General features: G+C 41.4%; 2 protein-coding genes across 3 annotated transcripts; one reads left to right on the top strand and one right to left on the bottom strand.

The window, feature by feature from the left end:
- Positions 1-222: 222 nt before the first annotated feature.
- On the top strand, positions 223-2,481 carry LOC120414997 (uncharacterized). 2 transcript variants are annotated; one of them, XM_039576355.2, is made up of 3 exons: positions 223-1,501; positions 1,671-1,958; positions 2,061-2,481. In XM_039576355.2, exons 1-3 carry the CDS (start codon positions 1,130-1,132, stop codon positions 2,334-2,336), a joined length of 936 nt encoding a protein of 311 aa, XP_039432289.1. In that variant the 5' UTR covers positions 223-1,129; the 3' UTR covers positions 2,337-2,481. The 2 variants fall into 2 exon arrangements, with proteins under 2 accessions (XP_039432289.1, XP_052564288.1); XM_052708328.1 differs by having other exon boundaries at positions 2,042-2,175.
- Positions 2,359-2,836, bottom strand: LOC128092665 (prostatic spermine-binding protein-like). Its single transcript, XM_052706981.1, has 2 exons — positions 2,428-2,836; positions 2,359-2,375 (listed from the first exon to the last, which is right to left on the bottom strand). Exons 1-2 carry the CDS (start codon positions 2,834-2,836, stop codon positions 2,359-2,361), a joined length of 426 nt encoding a protein of 141 aa, XP_052562941.1.
- Positions 2,837-17,925: the final 15,089 nt, after the last annotated feature.

Genomic DNA, 17,925 nt, shown 5'->3' with positions numbered 1-17,925 from the left:
CTTTCATATGTTGATAGGACATTTAAAAAAAAACTCTAGAATTGTTCTTTTAGAAATTCCTTACTAAATATATTTATCCATTTCCAAAGACTTTCTAAAACTTGTGAAAACATTTAAACATTTGAATTAACAAATCTAGAGTGTTTTTTAAAGGTCCTATAAACTGTTGTGTTTTACATGTTTTAAGACATTTTTAATAAAAAAAAACTCTTGAAAATTGTTCGTGAAAACACTAAGAACCTGGGTGCAGAATAGTTGTCCGCAAAGCGGCCTCAATTTAGAACTGTCAAAGCGGAACCAATTTACTGTTTGGAAAATGATGCCATGAATTGGCAAGTATTGTAATCGATCTTTAATTTATTTTGTCAGGAATAAAAAAGTCGAGGGCGTCGAGAGTTTTGAGTCAGTCTTAAGAAAAGGGATGAAATCGAGATTGTCTTAATTTGTTGCTAACATTTCCACTCAAAACCTATGTTTACAAATTGTTTAAGACGAATTATCAGTAACTGTGAATGGCACCTGCCAAATAACATTGAATAATCTTACTCCTGTATTATCACTGCGCTTCAAAGATACATAATCTCGTAACTTCCATCCGGTTGCTCTTCTGATTCACGAAATTCCCCCACTTCTGACGCAATATTTCATCACGTTAAAAACAAAGAAGGACTCTTTTAACCGCCCATCGTTTAGTCTACAAAAAAGCACGAAGAACTTAATTTTCCACCGAAAACTTTAATATGTATCATCAGATCCCAAATGTTTCAAAATGAGTCACTACAACAGCAAAAAATATGTCACGCTTGAGCTTGAACAAAGCCTTCTACTTTGTTTATGTTTACATCTGTAGTTCAGTTGTATAAGGGAGGAGCAGTGGGGATCATTCGGAAATCACGTTACGCATTCTGTCTTTTCAGCACCCAGCTAAGAACGATAAGCAAACTTGACATTTCGTAAACTTTTAAACGTTTAACAAAAAAAAATGAAGAACATAATGATTTGATTCAAATCACGGTCATAAGCACTCTGATAGCACTTTGCTGTAAAAACGACAAAGTTTTATATTTTTTATTCTCAAATATATTAAATTTAATTTATCTAAATAATTCATTGACAGTTTTTTTACACCATGGTGTCACCTGTTCTACTTCGGGGAGAGACTGATAATCTTAAGCTCAAAGCCGATTACCTTTCCAGCTGGGACCTGTCCTATCTCAAGTTCTGCTGCAAGGCCCATGGCATTCGTAGGGAACTGTACGCCTGTCAAACCATCGCCGTCGTCAGCCTCACCGATATCAAACGCTGCTATCCCCTGGGCACCGTCTTCGAGGATCACTTCCCAAACAAGACCATGTACTCGCAGCTAGCGGTGAAGCATATCAGCCAGACGCGCCCACAGGGCAATCCATCGCCGAAGAACGTCATTCAACAAACCGTGCGGAGTTCGGTTCTGCAGCCCGCCAATACTACAACCACGAAGGCCACAAATCAGCGTCATCAGGTAACCTTCAAAACCACCATTTCCTTCCCGTCCTCCCCCTTGTTAATCCTGGTAACACTCTATTGTCACTTTAATGGACATTGTCCCTGAGCGGTCGCTCATTCGTTCTTTTGCTTGAGCCGGTTCATATGAAGGATTCGCTAAATTTTTCCCATCTCTCATCGATCAGGCCCTCAAACCGCACAACGAAAACCAGCAAGCGACCAAGCGCCCACAGGTCAATCCATCGCCAAAGCAAGCCGTGTGCAATTCCGCCGACGAGGCGCTTGCTGTGCGGAGTCACGCAGGCCAGGTTCTGCAGCCCGCCAATACAACCACGATGACCGACAACGACCAGCAGGAGTCCGGGCAAGGTCCTTCCAATCGGGCGGTATCCGTCATTATGCTCGTACAGAGTCCTATCAATCCGCCGCTGCAGGAGTCCTGGCTTCATTCCGTCATTCCGCTGCAAGAGCAGGTAACTCCCCCCTCTCACTCTCAACAGTTCTTCAAGAGCGCAAGAGAAAGGAAAGCAATATTTAAATAACTAGCTAAAAATAGTAATTGTTATTTTTCACAGCTCCAAAATAAAACCTGGAAAGAACTGGACAAATCGCCGTCGTCGGTCAGGCAGCGCTCGCATCTGCCGTTGCCGTCATCGTCGGCTGAGTCCCCCCGGAGCAGGTCACCAGTATTCTCGCCGTCGCCGGTCAGGCAGCGCTCACGTCTGCCGTCGCCGTCATTGTCGGCTGAGTCCCCCCGGCGCATGTCGCCAGTATTCTCGCCGTCGCCGGTCAGGCAGCGCTCACGTCTGCCGTCGCCGTCATCGTCGGCTGAGTCCCCCCGGAGCAGGTGACCAGTATTCTCGCCGTCGCCGGTCAGGCAGCGCTCACGTCTGCCGTCGCCGTCATTGTCGGCTGAGTCCCCCCGGCGCATGTCGCCAGTACTCTCGCCGTCGTCGGTCAGGCAGCGCTCGCATCTGCCGTTGCCGTCATCGTCGGCTGAGTCCCCCCGGAGCAGGTCACCAGTATTCTCGCCGTCGCCGGTCAGGCAGCGCTCACGTCTGCCGTCGCCGTCATCGTCGGCTGAGTCCCCCCGGCGCATGTCGCCAGTACTCTCGCCGTCGCCGGTCAGGCAGCGCTCACGTCTGCCGTCGCCGTCATCGTCGGCTGAGTCCCCCCGGCGCATGTCGCCAGTACTCTCGCCGTCGCCGGTCAGGCAGCGCTCACGTCTGCCGTCGCCGTCATCGTCGGCTGAGTCCCCCCGGAGCAGGTCACCAGTATTCTCGCCGTCGCCGGTCAGGCAGCGCTCACGTCTGCCGTCGCCGTCATTGTCGGCTGAGTCCCCCCGGCGCATGTCGCCAGTACTCTCGCCGTCGCCGGTCAGGCAGCGCTCACGTCTGCCGTCGCCGTCATCGTCGGCTGAGTCCCCCCGGAGCAGGTCACCAGTATTCTCGCCGTCGCCGGTCAGGCAGCGCTCGCGTCTGCAGTCGCCGTCATCGTCGGCTGAGTCCCCCCGGCGCACGTCACCGACGGCGACGGCGAGAGTACCCGTCGCCGGTCAGGCAGCGCTCGCGTCTGCCGTCGCCGTCATCGTCTGAGTCTGAAGCTGAGTCCCCCCGGAGCAGGTCACCAGGCCTCCCGCCGTTGCCGGTCACGCAGCGCTCGCATCAGCCGGCGCCGTCATTGTCTGAGTCTGAAGCTGAGTCCCGCCGTTGCCGGTCACGCAGCGCTCGCATCAGCCGGCGCTTCAAGGACGACGAACCAAGGTGACTTGATGCCTATTACTACCCTTGTTTTAAAAACTATCTAGACCCCCAAAACCCCACCGCTTCCGTAACATGGATATGAACTACACATCTACATCCATATTTATTCTTTTTATTTTATTCCAGGCGGCTTACAACATCAGTTGCACTTTGTATGGAAGAGAATTTAAAAACCAGCGTCAAAAGTTCGACAAAAAACAAATTGTCATCCAAGGAAATAACACCAAAAGCATTGTTTCTGGCCTCTGGCAAAAGGTTTCCAGCTACGTAGAACGGGAGGTGCTTATCAGCACGGGCAAGGACGACGCCGGCAAGGCGGTGGTGAAAGTTACCTGGGCAGTCTTAGATGACACTAGTCGATTTGTGGAGATCACATTGTCCGGAGGAAACTGCAGATTGACGTATAAACCGATACACATCGTGCAGAAACCGAGCCTTCTCGACAAAATTCCGCTCCGCTGAGACCGTGGATATAATAGTCCAGCAACGTGATAAACGTTACAGTTCACAAAGCCGTTGTTGCGCAGCTTTTCGAGAAGCCTGGATGAAAGGACAGAGCTGGGGTGGCCTAGGCAAAAGCGGTGCGAACGCTGAAGGACATTGGTCATCCGGACGTTCATGATAGAGAACGCGAAAAGGAGAATACAAAGAGAGACAGCACGCAGAAGAATTCTGCATCATCATATTGATAAATAAAATTATCGACATTAATAAGCTATAATTATCATTTTGATTACAATAATTCCAGCAATTTCTTGTTGTGAACATCCAGCAGTGGCACAACCGGCATCAGGCGCACATCCGGCCGCAGTGCAACACCCGGCCGCAGCGCAACATCCGGCCGCAGCGCCACATCCGGCCGCAGCGCCACATCCGGCCGCAGCGCCACATCCGGCCGCAGCGCCACATCCGGCCGCAGCGCCACTTCCGGCCGCAGCGCCACCCGGCCGCTACATTCTGCAGCACCAGAAGTAAGCCGTGCACAGGGAGCGTTCTTTTATTACGTAACGCAGAAAATCAGATTTTTAGACCCCCCCCCCCTCGTCACAAAATTTCCATACAAATTTAAAAAAAAATGTATGGAGCGTTACACTGCCCATAATTGAAAATTCGGCTATTATGCAAAATCAAGTAATTCGAGAAAAACGCGTTTTAGTGTTTGTCCAACCCTCTGGCACCACTGTAAATGTCTAGAACGTTTGACAGTCACCAAAACCCCGAAGAGCCCACGCATTAGTATGTGTGAAGAGCCCATCATAAACAATGCATTGGATAGAGAATGTGCATTAGTATTTGTGAAGAGCCCACCATCAACAAAGCTTTGCATGAAGTTGTATTGGTGTCTTCTGATTGTTTACATCAAAATAAGTAAATGGCAAAAATAATATTTTGGTGTAAATTTAATACAAAATTCGATTTAAGTGGTCACGCGAGTGGTGCTGTTTATCTCGGGCAGATTTCCGGACATATAATGTGTGTCTACAATGCTGAAGGAGTCGAAGGAGCTCTTGAATCGGATGGCGGGATGAGCAGCCGGAGAACCAATTTAAAGCAAAAATCCGATTCAACCGGGAAAATCTGGGACCGGGGATCGAAAATTTCTTGGAATTCACTCGGAAGTATCATTCTTAAAAGAGTCCTGGACATGCAGCAAGTGTAACATGTGAAAAAGAACATAATTTCAAAAACGTCTCTGCACTTTGTTTATTTTTCGAAATCTGGCAGTAGACACCTTGGGTTTCTTCTTAGTTTTGTTTTGTTCAACGAACATTTGCAATCATATAAAGTTAAGCGAACTGACGAACAAACCTATTTGAGAAATGTAGAGGAAATCGATTTAATTGCTATTAACTTGCACATTTTCAATGGTAAAGAGTACTTCAGGCATTGTAATTTCAGTCTAGTAGAATAATCACTCTTATTTTTGTGTATGAATGCAAATCTTAAAGGATTAAACAAATTTAAACCCCAAAATATGCCTTTTAGTTTAATTTGAACGAAATAATAACTAAAGTACCACGATAAATAAAATTAAAATTATGACAAAATCCATTATCAATTTGAAATAAATGTTGTATCAAGGCGATCAAGGCGACCGAGTTGCCAAACATGACCAAAAACTGCTCGACGGCAATGTTGCAAGATATATTTCCCTGGCACAAAAGACGAGCAGACGCTGGTCGCTTTAACTCGCTTTAACGCGCGTTAACTTGCGATAACTCGGCACGATGAGTAGCGTTGATGCTTTTCGAGCTCGTTATTGTACGCTTTAGTATGTTATCGCGGAGTGACGCCCCCCTCGAATTTAACTCAAAAATGACGCACTTCTCGTCAGTGTCCTGATGCAAACAATGATCGAGCTCGAGCTGTCACAGCCCCGCGAAAAATGTTGGCTGACATATCGGGTAATCGGTAAAAAAAACAGCTAGTTGCATGACAAAAAAGCTTTTGCTAGAAAAAGATAGCAAATCTGATGCAAACAGACCCCCAGCTGCCATGTAAACATACTTTGAATGTGTTGGTAAATTTCTGACTAGAAAGCCTTATTCAATTAAAAAAGCATTTTTTCAATATTACATCACCGCCATTTTAGATTTAACACTCTAAATCACTTTGGAATAGCGTTGTGGTCTTTTTTGTGCTCGACTACATTTTTTTCCGTGATTCGATTATCCAAATTGGGTACTAAAGTCCTATGTCAATTTTTATGTACAACGGTAAAAAACACGATTAAAAACCATTTCTGATCACTTTTTTCATTTTAATGCAAAAATTTTTTTTTACAAGACAACATTTTTTCGATGGATCAACTATGGTCCCCTTTGAACGAGCTGTCCAGTAGGAGCTTTTCTGTCAAGAAGGATCGCGAGGTTAATTTTTCAATATTGATTTAAAAATCCATTTTAAACTCTTTGTGGTCGTACAAAGGGTCATTGTACTCAGAAAAATAAGCTATATCGCTGGAAACAATAATATCAGCAATCTAAGCTTCATTTTAGGACCCAATTGATTTTTTTCCGATGCCTTCGGATAATCAAGTCTGGACATTGAAACATTGCAAACCTCCACGTGAATAAACCAGTGAATATTACTCATCACCACGTAAGCCTGAACAGAGAATCAAAGAAAATACATAAGAAGAGCAGTAACAGTGAACAAGTAGGCAGTGATTACAATCAACCGAACCGAAAAAAATCCCACTCAATACACTGGTTGGTAACAAAAAGTCCAGTTAACGGTGGGGCCCTAGTCTCGCCGGGTAGGCTCCGGTTAAGTATCAAGTTGGCATCGTTACAAACCTCTTGCGTTAAAAAAAGTACAGTACGACTCAAGCGGAGCGTGATCTATGGGAAGACAACGAGGTTGTTCACATGCACATAGACAAAAATGGGCAAGAAACACGACACGATGACGAAAGCAAAACAACAAAACACATGTCTCAAATCTCTCTTTGATTGAAGGGGTTCTTCTTGATTGGTTTGTATCTGTGTTTGTAAGATACATTTTTGAAAATTGGAAAACGCTAAAATAAATATGGATAAGAAACTTAACCACGCAGTAATGAGCAGGGTCATTAAGTTGCAAAATGTTAGGTTAGTTGCAAATTATGTTCGTAACTTAGTTAGAAAATTGCTTTTCCTCTCTTGGTTAGTCCCACTGGCTGTCCTTCAATTAACCTTTCAAAGCAGTTTTTATTACACAAAGACGAGTTATGTAGGTCTTCCCGTTTTATGTATTTATTTTTATATTGCCCCTGGTGTAGCTGTGTGTGTATGTAAACAACAGTGGTAGAAACCCCATTTGGAAAATAAATAAATGTGAAAAACACAAAAATATCATCAAGAGACGGTAAAACTTCGGGGTAGTCTCGCCGTCGAGGGCCCTCGTAAATGATAAAGAGCAGGGTATTAAACGGCTTCCCGCCGCTCTCTCTCTCTCTGTCTCTCTGATTGGCTTGGTTTTCGCGGCTTTGCGGTGCCAAGGAGGCGAGAGGGGAAGAGGGAGAGAGAGAGGGTCGGAAAGCCCCGGGACTGTGTTTTTGGGGGGTGGGTTGAATGTGTTCACACGTAGGGGGTGATGTTAGCGGAAGGGACGCGGAGGGGTAGGGCATTGAGAAGTTGAATGATGAAATTTCGAAGAAAAACATGATCTACGATGTCTACGCGAGCTGTGTGTATGTGTGCTTAGCATGAAACGACCAAAACGAAACGTGCCGTTGAAACCGAGTTGAAACTCGCAGATATGGCGGCCATCTTGCAATTTGGTCATGTGTTGTGGACCAAATTTATAACTTTTCTTCCTTTGTCATTATTCCGAAACTGGATTGAAATGATTTAAAAATATGTTTTTGTTAACATATTTATTAAATTGATAATCCAACATTTTAGTAGAATACCATCATTGTTTCAAAATCCTACTAGTTTTTTTCAAATGCCATAAATCTGTTGAAAATTAAATGAAAAGGGGCAAATAAAACCCCAAGAATCTATTCCCAAGGAAATTAAAACAAAACAAACAAACTTTAATATTATGCATTGCACGGCTAAGTTTAAAAACACGTACCAAGCACAACGTTTACACTTCTAGTACAGTTAGGGGAGTTTGGGGTAATATGGACAGTGGGGGTAATTTGGACACCCCTTTAAAAATCACGTTTTCTTCGGATATAGTGAAAACGGCAATTTAAGTGATAAGGCTAGTACTAGTAATGGCCTAGGAGTATGGACAAACCAAAAAAGTTGGAATATGTTAAGTAGTTTTGGTATAATGTGTAAAAGTTTCCAAAGGCCGGTTGGTTGTGCCTTAAATTCTAATATTTGAAGGTTAGGAAATAAGGTTTTGCAGGGGTTATATGGCAAAAAAGTGGACATTTTTTGTTTAAGGGGGTTGCTTGGACGATGCCTGAGATATGTACGTATAAAAATTGTGCATTTTATCCATTTTTATCATCAAAAATCGCAATTAATGATAGAATATGCTATGGGGGTAATTTGGACATGGCTTGTGGGGTAATTTGGACATACCTGAAAGTCTACCTGTCAGGCAACAAAAAAGTAACTTTCATGGTTGGATGAGTTTTTAAAGGGATTTAGATAAATTTAGAGGGATTTAATATGTCAAAAACAATCAAAAATGAATGTGAGCAATGAGAACTTTCACAAAACCCCTATTTTTTAATTTAGATAAATTTATTCCAATATTCGAATTGATGAAAATCTGATTTATATACATTTGGCGTTCAGCAAGACTCTAATGTTGATTGCTTTTAATTAATTTCTTTGACATTTCCAATTTCTATGCTGGTTTACAATAATATTTAAATTTGAAGGGCTACCGAATGTAAATTAAAAAATATATATATTTTCAGGCTGATAAATTCTATATAAAGATTGATTTATATAAACATAAACGATACCTTAATCACTAAAAACAAGTATAGTGTGCCTGATCCAGAATCAATGTTTAAATCAAATCAGTTTCAATTTAATGATTGAATTATGTATACTACACTGAACTATTTGTTATCTTCCTATTGCATTATAGTTCTATCACAAAATCATTATTTAATCCTTTGATGAAATATTGTGAGCAACACTTCAAAATATAAAGCAATTACAAAACCAGGTTGAAGGATAAAAAACATGCTCAAAAAATCAAATGTTAAACTTATTCTTCAACATGTGTCCAAATTACCCCACAAAAGGTGTTCATATTACCCCACAAGGTATGTCCACATTACCCCACAAGGCATGTCCAAATTACCCCACAAGGCATGTTCAAATTACCCCATAGGGGTGTTCATATTACCCCCACACAAAAATGTGGGGGTAATTTGGACACCTTTTAATTTTTGCGATAAAAATGGGTTTTTCATCAAAATTTATCGAAATGAATGACATTTTTCCATCAAATATGGTCTCTATTATCCTCTGGTGTCATCCACATTCCTTTAAAATATCCATACAGCCCGTAACAGAGCAATTTCCTTAGGGTGTCCAAATTACCCCACACTCCCCTAGTTAGTTTTTGGAATTTTTAGACGCCTATTGGAAAGAAATGTACATTTTGACTCTCTTTTCTCTCAGGTCTCTTCAAAAAGATCATTTTCGTGTTCTGTTTGCGATTTGTTGTTTTTTTTGCATGCACTCGAATTCATCGTTAGTGTACGTATTTAAACTTAGCGATAAAACCCAAGAACAATCAATGTTTTGCACAATGCGTGAAATTTATTTTATAATTTGAAATTCAAAACAGTTAAATAAAATAAAATTATAAGTTTACCAAAAATGCGAAACATTTCACGCGAAATATTTCATAGGCGTCCGAAGCACAGAGAAGGCAAAGCAGAAATGTATGGTTTTGATTTACTTAAATTCAAGCAAATTTTTATATAAAATATCGATTGATTTGACAGCTTATTTGGGACCTAAAGAATGTCATTGACTAACATTTCAGTCCAAATTTGTGCGATTCATTAGCAAAAATTAGTGTCCGGAATTCGAAGAAAAAGTGTTCGGATTTCGAATCAGCTTTTATCAGTGTCCGGGATTCGAAGCACAACAAGTCATTTTAATTTTCAAATTCTGATGAAAAATTGTTAGAAAAGACATATGTTGCATGCATTCTCTTAAAACTAACTGTTAATACTACATCCTGATGATATTTCTTCATTTTCAACTTATTACATGATATTTTGTTAGCTATAACAAAAATAATATGGTACTAAGTGTCCGGATTTCGAATCATTACGTTATGCGGCTGTGATTTTATTGATTTTCTTTTTGTTGCAACGCTTCCACGCAACATGACTTGTTGCGTTGCATACTTCCCAAACACGGACGGGAACTTCAAGTACCTAGAAGTAGGTTGCAACACGGCAATGCGTCAATATCCAACATTTTTGGATCGACATCGCAGATAGAGCTTTAAGACTAAGTGCTTTGTCAAATACAGAAAAAATCACGCTCTGCGAACAGCGTCATGCAGTCGTAGTGCGAGAATTTTTGTAGGACTGAGGCGACTCTGGTGAGGATGGAATTGACGTTTTCCTTATGTACTCTTGTCAACATTTTCTTCACGAACCCAAAAACAAACTCGATCGGAGAATAGAAAAGCGCATAGCAGGGCAGAAATACTACCTTGAGCCCAAGGTGTCGAAGATAATTTACCAGATTTGCATGCAGGTGGTGATGCATGGTCCAAACGCTATTTCTGCTCGGGTAAGCTTCGACTTTCTTACTTAGTGCAAGCTTTTTGCAGAAGAAAAAAAAACTCCCAGGTTATCCACGAAATTTTCGTCCTCAAAAATGAGCATGTGCAAGTCCCAACGAAATGACGACATCTCTCCGTGGTATAAGGCAATCTCCTTTACCTTTATCTGAATCGCTCTCCGCTCCAGCACTTACCAGGAAAAACCTGCGCCGTGAAGTATGCGGGAAATCGATGCCAGGCTGATAGTTTTCCCGAATCGATGCTCAAATTGGTCCTTTGCCTCGTTCAGGAAAAGGACGGGTTCTTTTTGTTAAATAGTTGTCTGTTGTCTCGGAAATGCAATATAGTTCCAGCTGTCAAAATGCTTATGCGTCGTTTTCAAATGTTGCTCCAGAACTGGTGACAAACCATTTGGGCACCATAGTTTCTTCGGGAAAGTTTTAGAAAATTGTCTCAATATACACATACAATTGCGTTTGAGTTTTTTAACCGGCAGAAAGATATTTAAAAATTACAAAATAAAATAACGTTGGGTTTTTAATACAAATTCCCAATACAAATGTCAATGCTTTGCGGAAAGCCGGGCCTGTTCAGATCGCCCCCAAATTTGGTAGGTTGTTTTTAAGGCCTAATTGTGAACAGAAAATGACAGTTCTGCTTATCGAGCTATCCTAGCGTCTAGCTATTTATTATGTGCTATCAACTTTCATTAAGTTGAATTGTTTGTTGCTTGTATTCAAAATCTAATAAAACATTATTATTACTGTGCTCCTGCAATCTTCCATCGCGTTAGATCGTGTTTATCTGTTGCTATTTCTTCTGTCACGAAGTTTTGTTACAATTATTGATCAGCATAAGATAACCAAAAATTAAAGCTGCTCGCCTAGAGTTGTGCGTATTTCGACTGAGCTTTGATGCTTTCGACCAGTTTAGATCAGTTTCAAACTAGCGAGTGATTTTCAGTATGCAAATATTTTGTGTGCAGTTATTATTTGCACAGACGGAGAATTTGGTGCAAAGTTTGCAATACTTTGCTGACATAAAAGCTTAGACTAATGAGCTGTCTGTTGCCACCTATTGGCACTGCGGTGAAAGATCATCAGCCAAAACTTTTGTAATTTCCTATTTTCTTTTTTCTTGTATCTACAAAAATCGTTTTCATTGCATAACTTTTGAAATACATCACAAAACTTCATCATTTTTATTAAAGTCTAAGTGGACCCCAAAACGGATCGTATAAGGCTAACCCAGCCGAAATCGGTTCAGCCAGTTCTAAGATTATCGAGTGGAAAATCGTCTCTACACACATTCGATTTTCGAGTGATTTTATAGCCTTTTCTCAGTCAGGAAGGCAAACCCACACAAATCTATAAACCATGGTTCGAAATATCTTCACATTTTAGTTAGAGATCCTTAATAAGGAGACTGGTCGAAATGAATTTGACGTACCCAAACAGACACGAGTTTGACGTATCCAAACGAGCATTTGCCTTTACGCCCAGCAAAACTTATCAGTGTTGCCAAGCCCACAACATACGTTGCCAGATCGATTTAGCCAGCTTAGACCAGTCTCTCTATTTAGGGTCTCTAATTTTAGTGTCATAAAGGTCGATTATCTCCAGATCTCAATATCACTTCCACATGCGACAGTAGAGAAAAGTGGTCTCCACCAACCATAAACCCAACCAAACCAAACCACAAGAACCAGTTTTTGGCATGCCGAACTTCATGTAAACCCGGTCCAAGCAGGCCAGGTATTATATGGGCAACTTCTTCTTAGGCTTGCTGCTTGCAAATGCCTCACCAAGCGAGGCTTCGAATAATTCGGCAAGCAAGGCCCGCTCATTCAAGCGTAAATCGTTGAAAAACCGCCGAAATCCCACAGCGCCGTTGTTTCTCCTCTCATGCTGCTCCCAACAGCAGCAAAAAAGAAAAAAAATCTCCGCTCGCGTACAAAGAAAAAGGCAAAAAAGATGGTATGAATAATTTATGAGATATGTGTGTAGCTTAATCAAAGTGTAGTCTCGTCTTGCACGCCGAGGAGCCTCGGCCGACGTCGTCGTCGTTTCTCGCAATCGCATTTTTCGGATGGCATGACGACGACGACGACGCTCCCTCACGCGCGCTCCCTCTCTCTCTCTCTCATTCGTTTGTTTCTTGCCTCGCAGAGGACACGTCTGGTGCATTTTGGAAGTTCCATGCCAATCCAGCGATAATTTGAACTAAAGTTGGTTTGACATTTGAGAGTCAAAATAAACATTTCTTTCCAATAGACGTCTTCCAAAAACTAACTGACTGGTATTGGTTTTGAAACATCCTGAAGTTTGCCCTTTTTACTGAACCAAAGAGGCCAATTCACCTGGAGCCGACCACAGTAGTTTCGCAAACTTTGTGGCACATAAACTTTAAGCGTTCCCGAGGCAAACGTTGATCTTTCCAGAACGGAGGACAGCGTTCATCACTGCCCCGGGGATGCTCAGTGAAGTACGGTTCGGTCTTGGCATTCCAAACAGAACGGAAAGCAGTCTACAGAGGGACAGGACTACAACTACGACAATCTTTACAATGTTCTGGATGGTTTTAGATTACAAATTTCACACAAATTACAGAACTACAAACTTTTAAAAAACAAATTGTGTTAAGTGGACGAAAAAAGAACGAAAAATGAGTACTTAACTAATAGTTCGACTATAGTCGGTGAAGGTGTTCCTCGGGCCGAGCAAGTGCTGCTGGAACCGATAAAGCTCTCGAGATTTGTTGGAGAAGGAAAAGAAAGGAAGATTTCGAAGAGCCGATGACGTACTTGAAGGAGAAGAAGCCTTTTTGCCTTCCTCACGTTACTGAGGAAAGGCTATAAAATCACTCGAAAAATGAACTTCTCAATTAGACCTTCTAGACCCACCTTTATGTATACCTATCGACTCAGAATCAAATTCTGAGCAAATGTCTGTGTGTGTGGTGGGATGTTGATCAAACAATTGTCACTCGATTATCTCGACATTGGCTGAACCGATTTTGTCCGTTTTGGCGTCATTCGATCCGTCTTGGGGTCCCATAAGTCGCTATTAAAAATTATGTAGTTTAGTTAAGTACTTCAAAAGTTATGCTAAAAAAACGATTTTAACAAAAGTCCGGAAGATTGTAAAAAGGGTGGTTTTTGTAAGAAAACCCGTCATGCTATACATTTTCAGAAAGGAATTTAAAAGACCTTTCCAACGCGTCCAAGACATTGAAGATCTGACAAATCTATCAAAAGTTATAAGCACTTAAGTGTTATTTATACGCTTTTTGGAGACCAAATCTCAGATATGTTGATGAAAACTTTGTCCGGATCTCTCATGCGACCTATCGTTGGATAGGTATTCAAAAGAGCTTTCCAACGCGTCCAAAACATTGAAGATCTGACAACCCTATCAAAAGTTATAAGCACTTAAGTGTTATTTACGCACTTTTTCGAGGCCGGATCTCAGATATGTTGATGAAAACGTTGTCCGGATCTATCATGCGACCTATCGTAGGATGGGTATTCAAAAGAACTTTCTAACGCGTCCAAAACATTGAAGATCTGACAACCCTATCAAAAGTTATAAGCACTTAAGTGTTATTTACGCAATTTTTGCATTTTGGATGGCACCCTTTAAATGTGAGGAAGGCGCCAACCACCTAAGGGTGGATTAAGTAACGTTTTTTAATTACTGCACTCACCCGACTGCTGCATGCGCTGCCTCCTTGTTCGCCGAAGATGTGGTGCTAATGGCGAGTGGCTGTCACGAATCGAACATTGTAGGTGCGCGGGGCGGGCGCGTTTGTGATCGTCCTTGAGGTCGTTTGATCGTTTGCTGGAGCGCGGTCCCATTGCCGGATTTCCTTACAAAAAAAAAACACGTTTTTACAACCTTTCGGACATAAGCGAACATTGTTTTTCAGCACAACTTTCAAAATACTTTCTTCTTAACTTTCAATAAGAATTTATGGGACCCAAAGATGAGATCGAATGAGTACAAAAAGTGGTCAAAATAAGTTCAGCCTGTACCGAGAAAATAAAGTGATAATTAAGCTCAGAATTTGATTCACGAGTCTAGAAAGTCAAATTTAGAAGTTCGGAAGGCAACAGTCTACACTTTTAGTTTCGTTTCGTTTGTCACCATTATCTTTGAGCGATTTCACTCCCGCCGGCAAATACTCACCTTCCCTCGTAAGCTTCTAGTTTTGCAATGGCGCCCGACGCTGCGAAAGTGCACGATGTTTGCCCTACCGGCATTTCTGTTTTGCAGTTGTTAGAGTTAGAGAGCCTGGATCTTATTAGAGAACGGACATCTCAAACCAAAAGTACCAATCGAAGCACGAGAACTGTCAAACGGAGGTACCAATCGAGCAAAATCCTTTGTCTTATGCTCGTTTGGTACCTCCGTTTGACAGTTCTCGTGCTTCGATTGGTACTTTTGGTTTGAGATGTCCGTTCTCTAATAAGATCCAGGCTCTCTAGTACTTTTGGTTTGAGATGTCCGTTCTCTAATAAGATCCAGGCTCTCTAGTTAGAGTGGGTACAACCCACTCAAGCGGTATTGTTGGGATGTGAGCCGGTATAATATCGGTACATAATTCATTCGCAGAAAGGGAGCGTTCACTGACTATTTAACTAAAAATCGCACTTTTTCATACGTTATTGTAGTTGAACTGAAAAAATAGTATGGGGAGGTGCGATTTTAAGTTTTTGTGTTGCTGCGAAAAACTTTGTGAAGCTACATGTCAAAAAAAAGAACACCATTCCTAAACTAGTTTTAAACTTCAAAACCAAATTTAAAAGTAAGACGTAAGCCGGTAACATGGAGTGAAACTTTTTCAGCTATAATGATGGACCCGGACATAATTTTTATCGAAATACACTCAAACCCCGATGGTTTGACACCAACTGCTGTCAAACGAACGGGTTCACTTTTTAGTTTTACACCCCTTTTACACGAAGTTCACACACACGACCAAACGTTTGTTTTGATAGTGATAGTTCGTCACTTTTTAGTTTGACTTTGACTAACCAACGGGGTACAAACTAAAAAAGTGTCAAACGAAAAAGTGACCAACCACCGGGGGTTGTGTGTCTTAGATCCGGCGTCCAAAAATTGTATCGAGAAATTAAAAGTGCAACATGGAGTTAAACTTTCTGTTATACCGCTGTGAAGTTTTCCATGACAGCTTCGAAAGTTTCACTCCATGTTACCGGTTCACATCTCTCTTTTTAATTTCTCGAAAAATAATACATAAGTGCTAATAACTTTTGATAGGGTTGTCAGATCTTCGATGTTTTATGCTCTTCTTAAAAAAAACATTTTTTTTTTTATTTTCCATGCTTTACCGAACATTTTTTAAGCATAACATATCTAATTAACGATGGGTCACATGATGGACCTGGACATCATTTAATCGAGAAATTAAAAAGAGAGATGTGAGCCGGTAACATGGAGTGAAACTTTCACAGCTGTCATGGAATACTTCACAGCAGCTTGACAAAAAGTTTAACTCCATGTTGCACTTTTAATTTCTCGATAATAACTTTTGATAGGGTTGTCAGATCTTTGATGTTTTAGGCTGATTGGAATGGCCTTTTCAAATACCTTACCAAGCGGTCAACCACGGGTATGAATCTTCAAGCAATTTGAATATGGCGACATGTATCAGAAGAAACGAGGCATTTCCGCTAGTTCGTACTGTTGTGTGTTCTGCGTGCACGTCCGCAAACATCGACCACTCACATACTAATACAAAGCGCCACCAAGAGGCAAAAGGTAATTACGAATATTTTTGGCACTTTCATTAAAAAAACATGTGGTTTTGCCAAAACAAATTTGATAAAAATAATGAGTTTTTTGCAGCACCCCTTTTGGACAGATATTTCTGTCACCACCTTTTGGTTCCTTGGATTAGCCATTCACAGGGCAGCTACCACCACGCGGCGCCACCGTCTTGAAGGAGAAAATGATACTGGTTTTTCAGACGAGTTTCAATCCCCTGGGACAACGACGTTCAAGTAACGATTCGTTTCCTCTACTTCCCCAGACCGACACGTGCCGGAAGGGTATCGAGAAATGAAAAGTGCAACATGGAGTTAGTTTTCGATAATGTCTGTTATCGAGAAATTAAAAAGAGAGATGTGAGCCGGTAACATGGAGTAAAACTTTCGCAGCTGTCATGGAAAACTTCATAGCGGTATAACAGAAAGTTTAACTCCATGTTGCACTTTTAATTTCTCGATAGTCCCACTGAGAATGTTGGCTCGAGCCTCGAGTCGATCTGATCCACAAAACCACCTTCGGAATCCTGAAATATTCGCAAAAATTAAACCAAACCAAAACAACAAAACTCGGCGAAAAATCCGACAGTCAACAGAGTGGAACAATTTTGTTGAGAAAGAAAATTTAACTCAACAAATACCGAGTCGAAGTCGCCATCGTCAAAAACTGGACCAGCTCCCTCCGCCCCCTGAAAATCAACCCTAGCCTAAAAAAGTTGTCAGCCGTGAAAAGTAAGAAACACTAATAGTGCGATTTGCCAAAAATATAGATGGATTTGCAAACTACTATTTCACCTCGGCTATAAATTCATCAGTGGATGAATTTCACCACAGCAAAATTCACTTTTGTTGGTCATTTTGAACTACTATTTCACCTCGGCTATAAATTCATCAGTGGATGAATTTCACCACAGCAAATTGCATAAAAATTTTATTGTATACACATTGCATAAAAATTTTATTGTATATTTGTGTGCCGTAATGTTTATCAAAACTTTTTTGCCTTCCTCACTGAGGTAAGGCTATAATCCTGCTCTAAAATTAAACTTTTTATTTAAAGCTCGAAAACCCACCTTGATGTATACATATCGACTCAGAATCGAAAACTGAACAAATGTCTGTGTGTATGTGTGTGTGTATGTGTGTGTGTATGTGTGTGTGTATGTGTGTGTGTGTATGTGTGTGTGTATGTGACCAATAATGTCACGCAGTTTTCTCAGCACTGGCTGAACCGATTTTGACCAAACCAGTTGCATTCGACTTGGTTTAGGGTCCCATACGGTGCTATTGAATTGTTTGAAGTTTCGATAAGTAGTTCAAAAGTTATGTATAAAAATGTGTTTTCGCATATTTTTGGAAGTTGAATAAATGGCAGTAAACTGAACCAACCATCATCATGTTACACATCGTTAGTTAGGTAATTGAAAGACCTTTCCAAAGAGTCCAAGTCCATTGATAATCTGGCAACCCTGTCTCGAGTTATAACCACTTAAGTGATATTTATGTACTTTTTTGTAGCCAGATCTCACTTAAATGTATGTAAACAATGTCCGGATCCATCAACCGACCCATCGTTGGTAAGGTAATCGAAAGACCTTTGCAACGAGTCCACAACATTGAAGATCTGGCAACCCTGTCTCGAGTTCTGACCACTTTAGTGATATTTATGTACTTTTT

Source organism: Culex pipiens, chromosome 2, assembly GCF_016801865.2.
Source record: "Culex pipiens pallens isolate TS chromosome 2, TS_CPP_V2, whole genome shotgun sequence".
Taxonomy (NCBI): domain Eukaryota; kingdom Metazoa; phylum Arthropoda; class Insecta; order Diptera; family Culicidae; genus Culex; species Culex pipiens.
This window is presented reverse-complemented; position numbering and strand designations above follow the sequence as displayed.

Coding starts and splice junctions, on each gene's coding strand:
- LOC120414997 (XM_039576355.2), top strand. CDS start 1,130: ATGGTGTCACCTGTTCTACTTCGGGGAGAGACTGATAATCTTAAGCTC. Junction 1,502..1,670: donor CCACAAATCAGCGTCATCAG/GTAACCTTCAAA, acceptor CTCATCGATCAG/GCCCTCAAACCGCACAACGA. Junction 1,959..2,060: donor TCATTCCGCTGCAAGAGCAG/GTAACTCCCCCC, acceptor TATTTTTCACAG/CTCCAAAATAAAACCTGGAA.
- LOC128092665 (XM_052706981.1), bottom strand. CDS start 2,836: ATGCGCCGGGGGGACTCAGCCGACAATGACGGCGACGGCAGACGTGAG.